Below are 13,051 nucleotides of genomic sequence, written 5' to 3'. Positions count from 1 at the left end.
TCTATGAACATTCGTTGCAATATTACAATGACGCCATTCTTTTTTAACGCTGATGGTATCTGCAACAATCATCTGTATTGAATTCCGTAGGTGTAATTTATCGAGGATTTGGAAATTCCTTGAGCAATAATTTTTCCCCTGCCCTAAAATTTGATTTCTCTTCTTTCATTTTTAAGGACGACCGCTTGATAATCGATTCCATTGATGTGCTTGCCATCAAAGTGTAAGGACCAACTTACCATATACAACTGTAATAACTTGTGTAATAACTATAAAATTAGGTAAACAGTTCCAGAACCAAATCGTCTAAAATTATCCACACGCATTAGTAGTAGCAGTAACAAGCTTAAATAAATGACGAATCGTAATTTTGATTGCGGGGTAACCTTTTTTTTTTTTTTTTTTTTACAACTGAGAGGAATTGAACATGTGTTTAACGTTTTCTAACTAAAGTTCATCGATTTAAGACACAGGAAATAATTTTTTTTTCTCAAGTCAAAAAGTCATAACCCTAGTGTATACCCTACCCTACAGTGTGGTTCTTATTCTCAAGTGCTTTGCTAATGCTTTCATACACTATGCACCTATCAATTTAAATTAATGGCTTAAATACTAATTGTTTAGATAAATTATCTGTTTCTATTTGTTATAAAATATTTTGGTTTTAAAATCTGCATTATTTTTCCATTTTTTGCTGAAATTCTTTACTGTAACAATGGTACAAAAAACTGTTTAAAAAGTTCAAAAGTATTATACTTAACCATTGTTTCTGAACATAAATTAAAAAGTTGCTAATACATTTAAAAAAACAGCAAAAAATAGTTACTTCCGATATTTTCTGAAGTTCTTTTTGTTTTTCAGTTTCTTGTTGAAACATACCGATGCTCCCCCCTCTCCCCTACAAAATTCAGCGTATAACGATATCTAGGAAAGTTAACACTACGCTAATTAATTTCATATCATGAAACTATCAGTGGAGTTTGTTTTACTAAAACTTAACTATTCCCAAACGATACACATTTGCGGATCTAACAGCTATTTAAGCAGGTTTCAATTACCTTATTAGTTTAAATTCCAAACTTTGCACGCTGGATTTTGCATTTAAGAAATTAGGAAATTATTCCACAAAATTCTAAACCCTGTGATTTCTCCCAAAATTAGGGTTCAGGGATGTCGGTAGTTGAAATTGTAATATAAATACAGATAAGTAAAAACTTCATGTCAGGTAACAATAAACTATTGATGAATATTTGTTACATAGCATAGGAAAAACAGTTACTGAGTTATTAGCTCTTTCCACAAGACGGACGGTATAAAAGTAGAACCATGTCATGACACGTATAAAATTGGTAATATTTACATTGTCAGCTCCTAAAATAGTTGTAATATTTATAGTTTAGCTTAAAATAATAATAAAAAAAAGTCAAAAGTCAAAAAAAAAAACTTAACACTAATACAGTCAATTCCCATACATAAGCTGGGCGCACATTTCTGAAATTTGTAGACCTGTGAGCCTTGACAAAACAAATGCTTACTCTTGGAACTTTTTGGTACAAATATGGACACGACAAAAAAACTCACCATAATTGCATTAACAATATCATTGTCATTGGCTTTTAGAGCTTTTATAGCCTTCTTACGTGATACATTTGATTGCTGGCAAACAAGCTCAATATCCTTTTCCTCTACCCCAGTTGCATCAACCTGAATTTTTTCAAACAATTTATTCAATGGTTATTTGTAAGTAGACAGAAGATAAATCATAAGACACATACACACAAAAAAAAAACATGACTTATGTTGTATAATGGCATGAACAATTCAAATGCATTTTGAACTATTTTAGTTCAACTTTTAAGACTTGTCATTTTATACATTATTATACCTTCTGCTATTAACCAATGCTATCATTATCATACAATTGTTATTTAACAAGCTGACAGTAAAACCACCAGTTTGATAAACAACAAAACATTATTCTAGCATGGTTCAAAGAAAGAAGGTGTCATTAAATGTATGCAGAAAAAAAAGAAAAAAATTAATTGTTAAACATGGGACACCTCTTCATCATCTGATTCTTCGACTTCAACAGGCTCTGTTTTTGATTCTGTTGCACTCGTATTAACTGGCTCAGGTGCTTTAAATTTCTCAGCAGCCTAAAAAATTTACAAGAAAAATTTTTAATTTTTTTTGTTAAATAATTGTTACAAAATTAATTACACTTACAATTAATCTACATCAACTTACTTGAAAGCATAAACTTATTTAAGTTCTTACATATTCTATTTTAAATATCTTTACTTAACCACATTTGCATTGACATTTTTAGACATAAAAAGTAAAATTATTTAACAATTTATACTTTAGACATCAAGTGAATGATTTTTAAGCATAACATAAAATAGATTTAATTCTACTTTCCAGCTTGTAACTTGGTTTGCTACCAATTAGGTGCAATCAAAATTAAAATTGAACATAAAAGGATAAACATTATCATAAAGAACTTCATTAAAACTTATGCAATAAGTCAAAACTGTTGTGCAACTTTACAAAATTTACAGGTAAATTTGATAAAGATTGATAATATTTTTCAAATAGTCTACAAAGGAAAAACTTCAGCAACATGGTCTGAAGCTTTAATTAAATTTTCAGATACCCTTTTGGGTATTTGAAGATTTATATTATGCTGAGTTTTGACTTAAGGACAATTAACAGAATGTTGTAGAGAAAAACATTAAACAACAAATTAATATAAGAATGATTAAATCACAAACAGTCAATAGGCCAGAACTTGTACAGAATAATCCTGATTTAAAACAAAAATTGCAAATTCACCAGATTTACCACTGTGTAACAATGTTTCAGTAACTTTTTATATTAGAAATTTTATAAAAGTGTTATAAGGTAAGTCTGAGAAAAGAACTCAATATTAAAATGAAATTTAATGATTAATGATTTTAATGTCATTTGAAAAACTTGATTGACAATTAAAAGAGCTCTCTAATTATTTCTGAAAATCAGTAATTTTTCTTGTTTTCTTGTAGGAAATTAAGGGAATATAAATAAAAATATAGTTTTACATCAGAAGAATTAGGAAAAATTAAAAAATAGAACCAACAGTTTCAAGGAAAAAACCTAGTTTAAACTAATCCACGATTAGTTTTTTAATTACAAAATACACTTACAATTCTTTACAGCAAAATGTAAAAAATACTTTAATTGGTAGAGTAAAATGAAGTTTACATGTAACAATTTTTTTAAAGATATTTTAAAATTATAAGGTTTAATCTTAAAAATTGGTTAATGACAGGCTCCATCAAAAGATTTATTGCTTTGAAAAAGCGATGCTTCCTACCTTTTTTTTAAACAAAATGAAATTATTAAAAATATTACAAAATTCAATAAAACTATACCTGCACTTGAGCTTGCTGACTTAAATCTTCTATCTAAAGTTAAGGCAGTTGATTAGCAATATGGCTAGAACAAATAATATAAATATTTACAGCTTAAGAAAAAAAATTTTATTCTTGATAAATTGGAAAATAAAAAGATATTTATTGTCTTTACAAATACTGCAAATTTCTATAAATATATTCAAGTTAAAATAACAGAAGATCACTATATAGATTATTAAAATCTTTGTGGAGAAAACTTAAAATTTTTTATGTTTTAAAATTAAGTGAAATATAAATTTAAAAAGACTGTCCTCAGATCTCATAATCAGTGATCATTGCATGTTCAAAGAGCAACAAAATAACAAAAAAATAATAATAAATATATATTAAAATTATAATAAATAGTAAGATAATACTTTGAACATTATAGCTCAATTGCTGTTTTTCATCACTGGACAGAATTGTATAAAGTAAACTTGATAGTAAACAGATAGGTACCTTTGCTTCACCAAAGATAATATGAGTATCTCCAGCAGGACTTTTATATACATCAGGCCTATTTATTACAAACAGTATATTTTTTGATTTTCTTATTGTGACACGAGTTACACCTGTAACACATTTTAGTCCAAGTCTTGACATAGCTTTTCTGGCTTTCTTTTCACTACGACTTTGTTTAGATTTACTAACTGGATCTTCTTGAGCAGCAGAAAATGCATCAGTTGGTTGAGCAGCATCAGCATCTTCTAATTCTGGAATATCATCATCGCTATCACTGTCAGTATCTGATGTTGCAGTCACTTCAGAAGACTCTGAAGGTAAAGCTGTAAAAAAGATCACTTTTAATGTTATCAGAGCTATACCATATACTCAATTGGGTTTAATTAATTACTTTATTAAAATACTTTAACTAATTAAATAAAACAGGATCACTTTTAATGTTATCAGAGACCTACCATAGACTCAATTGGGTTTAATTAACTACCTGAAACTTTATTTGTTTGCAGATCTTCAACTGAATTTATAACTTCTTGCATTGGTGATTTTTTCTCGCTGAGCGGCTTTTCAACCTCAGCGGTCATTCTATCAAAAAAGAAAAACCTAAAACAATTTATTAGGTAGCAAAATGCATTTAAAAAAATATGCATATACATATGGATGTCAAACCCACCTTAAAACTTAACTGAGTTATCAGAAAACTTCCTTAAAGGATGGATAAGATAGATGAAGATATTTATAGGACAGATAAACCGACAACAACCATTTTGTTTGGCGTCTAAAGAAAGCAGCTGTGCTAAGCTTGAGAATATCACAGGCGCATGTCCGTCCAAACCAGTATAGTTAACGGTAACCGATGTGTTGGATATGTCATGAATGTAATTCCTATGAAAACTGAAACGAAGGAAAAAGTGAATTAAGTGCAAAATTATGTTCAAAAAACATCAAGTGCAAACTTTGCACTGAAACACGCGCTAAATGCAATAATACAGGGAATTCCCTGTTGGTTGTTCTGAGGTTGCCAAAAAAAGTTGTGCGATCAACCTATTTGGTAAAGTACTGATATATCAAATTAAAAGTAACAATATTAATAAAAATCCGCAAAATAATAATCTCAACCAAGCCAAGAGGTGGAAATCCTAATTTCAGGGTCGTATTATCATTTTTTAGCCTGGGGTAAATTATAATATGTTAAAAAAACTTACATGTAAACGAAGTAGGTTTGCACAATTACTGTATTCCAAACAATTTTTGTAAAAAATTCGTTTTCAAACTTTTTCTAAAAACTTGATGCTTATCGGTTTTAGTAATTCAAAGATGATCTTATCCGTGAAACAAACTCCCAAATCACGATGATTGTGTTGCAAGAGATAACCTGCCTTTTCGCGAAAATATTTCATGCCTAACATGCAATTAATTTCAGCTAAGAAATCTAAAAATATGTAATAAGCTTTGTTTCTTCTTTTCATCTCCTGTAAAAGACTATTAACAATATCGTTTTTTGAATTGCTCTCTGATTAACAAAATTGCATCTGTGCCACTGATTTTACTTTTATCAGAAAATCTAACGCTTTTTATCACTCTAGTTTTCCTATAATCGCATAAAACAAGTTGTTTTGTCAATTTCTCAAAAGAGTCAAAAGTATCGCGCAGAGTTTCAAAATTAATCATCAATTTGCTAAAAATTTTTAAAGCCGTACATATTTCAATGCTATTTCAACTAAAATTAGTATACCATAGTTTGCAGTAGAGCAGTTTCCAGTCCAAAACCAAAATCAGTTTGTCAAGCACTTTCACTCCGAATAAATGAAAAGGATTGTTAACTTGATTTTAATTTTGTTGAAAAACACTCTGCAATTGCTGATAATGTTTTCAAAACTTCAAATTAATTCAGCGCCAAGTCTATCATTTCATTAGCGCGTGCAGGCTATATTGTTTGGGAAAGTCTTTTATTAATGCCCAGCTTGTTCTTCATGCATGCAATCATTTACTCCCAATTTTGTGGAGAAGCAGATATATAGTTATGTGATTGTATAGATAAAAGAAATTGGTTGCACGCAACATTCACCTGAACCTGGCTGACTAGATTTAAAAAATGGTACATGAGACATAATCGTCCAGTGGATTTATTTCCAACAGCTTGTAGACTAGTTTTTGTTTCAAAAATATTTAAATCCCCTCTGTGCAAAAAATTCATATTTGGTCTGAATTTGAAAGTCGCGAGTTTTGTTTGGTTCAAAAAATTCATTTGTAATGTTATATGATTTAAATTTGCTGTTTTTTTTTTTTTAATTTGACCATTAGTCAAATTAAAAAATTTTTAAACAAACTCATGATTGGTTAACCAAAATTTATTTCATAGGCCGGGTGAATAAGTATGAGCAATTGCTTTTACTCAGTAATTGGTCAGCTTTACGTGAATAAAAATTTCAGCAGTTTTTTTCAATTGCTCATTTTTATTCACCCGGCCTCATTAAACAGAAATTGTTCAATTATTTTAAAATAATTAAACATTTGAAATAAATTATGAATAATGAAAAATGATATGAACTGTGCAATTTGAAAAATACGATATAATAAAACTATTTTTTTTCCTGTTGTTTCATGAGTAAAAATAAGTTATTTCTTTTACCAATTTTTCTTTGTAAACCAGGAGCAAATAGCTAATCTGCTCATGGTCCGGTCCGAACTTGAATTCTACTTGAGTTGGACATTTTTGGAAGAAAAGAACAATACTTTTGATCCAAAGTTTTCATTTTAAAATTATTGTTTAAGACTATCGTTAAAAAAGTTATTCAATGATTTAGTTACCTAATATATACTCTGTACCTGGGCTAAGTACATCCAAAATATATATTCTGTACCTGGGCTAAGTACATCCAAAATATATACTCTGTACCTGGACTAAGTATATCCAAAACCTAGGTGCAGAGTAACCTCTGGTTAGGAAATTAAGTTGAAAGCCAAAATAAAGTAGGGGAGACCGGGGCTAGTTGGCTACAGGGGTAAACTGACACACTGCATTTAACTTTGGAACTTTCCACCAGAAATTTCTAAAATTCACATGGACTTTCCCACTTAACTAATTCATCTTTCAGTGTAGTATCAGAGCTATATGCGCATGCCCATAGAAGTTATAGCGATTTTTGTGTTTTTTTACTAATTTTGTAATTTTTGTAACGAGAGTACTTTTTCAATTTTAAAAAACAATAAGCTACAAGTAAACTCGAATAGATGTAGGTGTTGTATGGTTCACTCTAACCAGTCACATTTTGCGTTTCTCAATATTTCGCGTTTTTGGGGATTTATAAGCCATTTTATAAGCAAATAGCTTTTGGGCTTAGTTGGGACAATGATCGCGGGGCTAGTTGACAACATGTGCCAACTTACAACTTTTCGCATTAGCCGTAAATTCACTTAAGCTATATAACACTACAGATCTACAGACATGAGAAATTAAAAAAGAAAAGTAGATAGGCCTGTAAATTCTAAAAAAGAAGGAAAGTCTATTCAAACGACTTAAGGGCAATAAAAGTTAATATCAAAAAATATTGTTGGATAAAAATTATCAAGAGTTTTCATAAAAAAGATCCATTCGAAATAGATGCTTAATGTTGCTAAACTCGTCTCTTTTTACATGGTGTGCTAACTTACCCTGAGAGTATAAGCAACTTACCCCGGGCAGTGGTAAGTTGGCACATATTTTTTTCTTTTTTGAAGGCCCTTTTTGGACCACCAATTATTTTAATTTTTTTAATGTTTGACACTTGACCATGCTTGCCAAGTTCATATTCTTTTGAACTGTAATTTGATATCCTCAAAAAAGTTCACCCAGATATGTTCACCCAGAGATTTGTTTAAACTTTTTCTTTTTTAAAGTTTTTGTAACACTCCATTTTTTAAATTCGATGTAAATATGTAGAAGACACTCAAAAAATTCATATCCAGGAATGAAGTAGAAACAAACAAAAACGCTAACTTTTTTTTTACTGAATAGGGGAGACCGGGGCTAGTTGGCTACAGTTTTAGTTTTTGAGCTTTGTGCTTTGATGCACAAAGCTCAAAAACTAAAACTGTATTCAGTAAAAAAAAAATTAGCGTTTTTGTTTGTTTCTACTTCATTCCTGGATATGAATTTTTTGAGTGTCTTCTACATATTTACATCGAATTTAAAAAATGGAGTGTTATAAAAACTTTAAAAAAGAAAAAGTTTAAACAAGAAAGAGCTTATCAAAAAATTTTTTTTTTTAATATATCAGTATAAAGATTGATCCATCAAAGGCTAAAGGTGCAAAAACAAGTACAGCGGAAGCATGTTTTCACAACTATTTAGCAAAGTACTAGGCATCGATGCGAAACAAGATTTAAGAATATTTTACTGTATGCAATCTGTTAATCCAGAACTTTTTGATTAAGAAATTTCTAGTCTATATTTAAAGAATTACAGCTGGTACAAAGTTCCAGCTGCAGCTCACTTGATGCTTTCTTGTGCTAGATAATTCATTAGTTATTTTATGCGAGAGGAAGTATCAGAGAACAGAAATAAAATTTAAAAAAAACTGAAGAAAAATTTTCCACTGCTCCCAAGTTGTGAAAAGTTTCTTGACTGGCAAGATATATCCGTTTCAAATAAGGAAGAAGAAAATAATGAACTGGAAAATATCATGGATAAAATTGATACTGTTGATGAAAAAAATTAACTATAAATTTCTTGTGATATTTTGAACTAACAAATGTTCTGATTAATTTTAGTGTTTTCTTGTTAGCTCAGCCTTAAAAAAATTCCAAAAGAAGAGTTTATCTGAAATAAAAGGTCATTCGAAAATTAAAGCGACTTATAGTTCTATCATGTTTATTTTTTCCACCTTTTTTTCTTTTACTCCACCTTTTCCTCTTAACCAACCACCTCTTCCCTACTTGTTCAGTCGGATGTCCTATTTAATATTTTCTTAGTTTTTTCTTGATCAATCGCTTTAAAATTAATTGGGCCTCAGATTGTAAAGAGCTCCTAAATAAAATCTACAAGCTTTGTACCGTGGTATAGCCTAACAAACTACTATGCTGTAATGTAAGTCCTAATGTAACAAATGATAGATCTTGTATATTGTAAGATAAATATTTGGGGAAAATTATTTTGTTATTTTAACAAACTAGATTTCTAGTTAAAATAACAAAATAACTTTCCCCAAATATTTTAGCTAATTATATATCTAGTTAAATTTTTTTTTTCCAAAACTCTAATTTACAATATACAAACATTATCATTTGTTACAGCATAGAACTTTATTAGGTTACACCATGGTATGACCTAACAAAGTTCTATGCTGTAAGAAAGTTGTTGTACGGAATGTACATGAAAATTTAGACGTTGTTTAAACACACGTTTTTGTTTTTTTTATATGTTTGTAGCCTAAAATGTTTTCAATGAAAGTAAAGATGACTTTTAAGATAATAATAAGTTACCCTGCTTTGCACCTATAAGCTAAAACAATCACTTATAGGAGGTACCACAGAAGAAAAATAATCTAAAATGAAGATTCTGATATAAAAAACCCATTTTCATTATGATTTATTATATACTTTTGTTTTTTTTTTCAATTAGAAAAAAAATTAATTACTCAATAGTTACTCATAATTGGCGGAAATTAACCCAAAAATAGGGGGCAAAAGTAAAAAGTTTGAAAACGTATTTCTCTAGTTACAGTTTTCAAAGGAAGTTGAAACTTCGTACACTTGTTCTGATAATAGATTTGTTCCATTTAATAATTTTGTAACATGGCTTACTATATAACAGGCCTTGCCAACGCGCGGCTTGCGTAAAAAACTGGAGGCAAGATTAAATTTATTACTTCGCAGTAATTTACATTCTCAGTTAGGTGATTTTCGCATGAATATAATATTTGTATGATATATCTACTAAAAGTAACTTATAAAAAGTGAAAAGATGAATTTATTATTATTTTTTTAAATTTTGTTTATAACTAACATTGTAATATAACTAACAAATAACATTTATAACAATTTTAAATTAACTTAAATGTATCTAAAACTAATTATGTTTAAACAATTTAGTATATATAGATTTATATTTTTCTATAATTTAATATTAGCATTTACCACAAAATTTATTTATGGGTTTTTTAAGTATTAAAAATAAATTTTTGAGAAAAAAAGAGATAAAATCTTTAGAGAATAAAAAGTAAATACAAGCTTTTTAGATATTTTACTAAACACTATTTTACAATTTTTGTTGAAAACATTGCAAGCATTTTACTTTGTGCTGAGTTTTATCAACTTCTGCTTTGGCTCCTTGTGTGAACGAGGTGAATAAAGTCGACAATAATTATTAAATAAAATATTTGTCATTGTTAATCCATGATGTCTTTGCATACCTAATGAATAAGATTCTCATAGCATCATAAGGAGGTTACACAGTGATGACCGACAAGTGTAATTATATACTTCATAAAAAAGAATGTAACAATAAATTGCCCATTGACAAATTTTGTCACCAGGAATTGTTAAACCTCCTCGATTTATGTCCTTTAAAAAATTTCCATACGCTTCATAGAAATAAAAGGTGTCATCTGGATTTTCATCTTCACAAATAATGTACCCAGCAATATAAACTAATGACATTTTAATATCAACAGTCAATGAATCACACAGAGCAGGTAAATTGTCAATAACATTGCAAATACCCTTGCAAATACTTGGTTAAAATTTACATTTTGAACAAGAGTGATCTGAACCTAGATTGGCTAACACATCTGAACTTTTCTCAAACTTTAATAGCAACTTTGTACGGTATATAGTTACTTTTTCAAGAACTTGTTGAATGGAAATAAAATAAGTTCCTCCTGAGCCTTGTCTTAATTTTCCAAAGAGCTTTTCTAATGGATCTGTTGTAAAGTTGCCTAATAATACATACTGATGAGTTGTATCTAAAAGATATTTTGACAACTGAACCAAACTATAACAGGTCTGAGCTAAACAACTAGCAGTGTCTCTTGTTATTAATTTGACTCTTTTTCCTTTTTCTGTTTTTTTTATTTGTATTGCAAAATCACCCATTGCAGAAAGTTTGCTTAAATTGTCATCATTAGCAGAAGCAATAGCAGCTCGAATCTTTGAAACAAATGTCTGCATATGGACTGTGAACATTACAAATTTTCCAAAATTCAATGACTTTAGAGATGAAAATAATCGTCCCTTCATTTTCATGCAGGTCTGGATGACTTTTTAATGCTGACAATGTTTCATCGCAAAACACTTGCAGACAAGTGATAACTTTTTGTCTTTCTATTGGCTTTGGATAAACGGAAACTTCCGTTTATTTAGACATTTTAACAATATTTTTCGTTTCAAGCTTGTACAAATTAATAATATCAACCCACTGTGCTATTTTTTTTCTCCATCAATATAAAATTCAAGTTCTTGAGTTCTTGATCCAGTTATTATGTATACTTTTTAATAAATGAACATAATTAAATAAAAGAAAAATGTTGTCTTTAGTACACCATGTTTGTTTTTTTTCAAAAAAATTATAAAACTTCTGATTGACTCTGTTACCATCACAGACAATAGCAATAACATGCCCCCATTACTTTTAAATGCATCAAGAATCAGGGTTGTCTGTTCAAAAAGAAACTCAGCATCAAGTTCTCTGACTGGTAACATTTTGTAAAGAAACTTTGGTCCATTAAACAATGTTACAACCAAAAAGCTTAGTACTGTGTTTGCTAATAGATGAGGTTTGTTAACTGATTTACCAAACACTATGCCACCATGATACTGCAACATTGGTTTAACATAAACCTCATCAAGAAGTAAAATGCATGTTTTTTGTCTATCATCTCTAAGATTAGAGAAAATATGTCTGATATAAGTGGTATCATCTAAAGATTTACATTTAGATGAATTCTTCCTAAAGTACACAAACTTGGAAGTTCAAAATCTTCTCTGATGCGATTGTAGGCTGATCGTGAAAGAGAAAAATACTCAAATGCTCGCACAATTGTTTCGACTGGATACTTTTTTCCCCCAATACATGTTTTATTCATTGACAAAATTTGTTGATATACAACTTCTTTTTTGGGTGTTCTTTCACAACAATTTTAAAATCTTAATGCTTCTTGGATATGGGAAAATTTGTTCATAATATAAACTCAGTTAGATGATAAAGTCATAACACTAATTTTAACTCCACAATGAAATGCTTCAAAAGTGAGATCTTTATTTATGCAAAGAAGAAATCTAGGAATAGCACTTTCTTTTAAAAAGTCTGAAGACTGAATATATAATATATCATTGCATAAATAATTAATAATAGCAAATTAAATTCATTGGTTTTGCATTACTGTTTTAAAGTATTATAACGAAATTGTTATAACGAAATGAAATTAATGGAAGATTTCAAATAAAGGTTGAACGTAGAATTTGAGAATGCAGACAAACTGATGAATAATTATCATTGTATCGTACGCTGGTTTTTTTATTAAGAAAAAAATGGTTTGAAGTTACTATTTCTAAATTTTACATGTGATAAAACAACAATGAACTAAGTTTCAAAAGTTCTTCTTTTAGGAAAAAAAAAACTGTTGATTTCTTTTTTAAAAATTATCACAAAAGTACATTACTTGCAATATAGTTTATTCTCTAATAAATCAAAAAACGGCTATTTTCATTGCCACAAAAACTTGCGCAAGATAAACATACTTTAACAACTTTTTTAACGTAAAAACTATTAATGTATTGCTTTTGTCAGCAAAAAGATCATTAACTTATTATTTTCAAAATGGCGAATATTAGGGTTTTTAGTGGGATTTTTTACAACTTTGACTTCGAATTAGAGCACTTTCCGTTGATTTTCAGGCCTATATTTTTATATTTTTCTGAATTAGCATAAAATTCTTTATCAGAATCAATCATAAAAAAAAAAAGGGGGGGGGGGGGGGGGGAGAAACTGCAGTAGCGCCAGAAACATTATCTCTTGGTATTGTAACTATCCAACGTTTTCGTTCTTCAATGTTTCTTGGAAGTCTAAATGCTTTAACTCAATTCTGAGGATTATAATTGCCATTGCAATTTGTTACACAACATCGACGAACCATTTTCTAAATACTAAAATTAATCCCTTGCTTAATCCTTCACCTCTC

General features: G+C 29.2%; 1 protein-coding gene and 1 pseudogene across 2 annotated transcripts; both read right to left on the bottom strand.

The window, feature by feature from the left end:
- Nucleotides 1-1,221: 1,221 nt before the first annotated feature.
- On the bottom strand, nucleotides 1,222-4,755 carry LOC145189864 (nascent polypeptide-associated complex subunit alpha-like). 2 transcript variants are annotated; one of them, XM_080066549.2, is made up of 7 exons: nucleotides 4,567-4,755; nucleotides 4,381-4,478; nucleotides 3,894-4,219; nucleotides 3,414-3,446; nucleotides 2,061-2,156; nucleotides 1,582-1,704; nucleotides 1,222-1,371 (listed from the first exon to the last, which is right to left on the bottom strand). In XM_080066549.2, exons 2-7 carry the CDS (start codon nucleotides 4,475-4,477, stop codon nucleotides 1,357-1,359), a joined length of 690 nt encoding a protein of 229 aa, XP_079922675.2. In that variant the 5' UTR covers nucleotide 4,478; nucleotides 4,567-4,755; the 3' UTR covers nucleotides 1,222-1,356. The 2 variants fall into 2 exon arrangements, with proteins under 2 accessions (XP_079922675.2, XP_079922676.2); XM_080066550.2 differs by having other exon boundaries at nucleotides 4,381-4,496; nucleotides 4,567-4,735.
- Nucleotides 4,756-10,051: 5,296 nt separating this feature from the next.
- LOC149886881 (uncharacterized) lies at nucleotides 10,052-12,229 on the bottom strand (annotated as a pseudogene).
- Nucleotides 12,230-13,051: the final 822 nt, after the last annotated feature.

This window comes from Hydra viridissima, unplaced genomic scaffold (genome assembly GCF_058129835.1).
Source record: "Hydra viridissima isolate aposymbiotic clone 2 unplaced genomic scaffold, HvirCarnegie_v1 scaffold_6, whole genome shotgun sequence".
NCBI lineage: Eukaryota > Metazoa > Cnidaria > Hydrozoa > Anthoathecata > Hydridae > Hydra > Hydra viridissima.
This window is presented reverse-complemented; position numbering and strand designations above follow the sequence as displayed.

Excerpts from the sequence above, each read along its gene's own strand:
- LOC145189864 (XM_080066549.2), bottom strand. The coding sequence starts at position 4,477 with ATGACCGCTGAGGTTGAAAAGCCGCTCAGCGAGAAAAAATCACCAATG. Across the intron at positions 2,157-3,413 it reads GTCAGCAAGCTCAAGTGCAG|GCTGCTGAGAAATTTAAAGC; the intron begins GTATAGTTTTAT and ends TAAATTTTTTAG. Across the intron at positions 1,705-2,060 it reads AAGAATCAGATGATGAAGAG|GTTGATGCAACTGGGGTAGA; the intron begins GTGTCCCATGTT and ends GAAAAAATTCAG.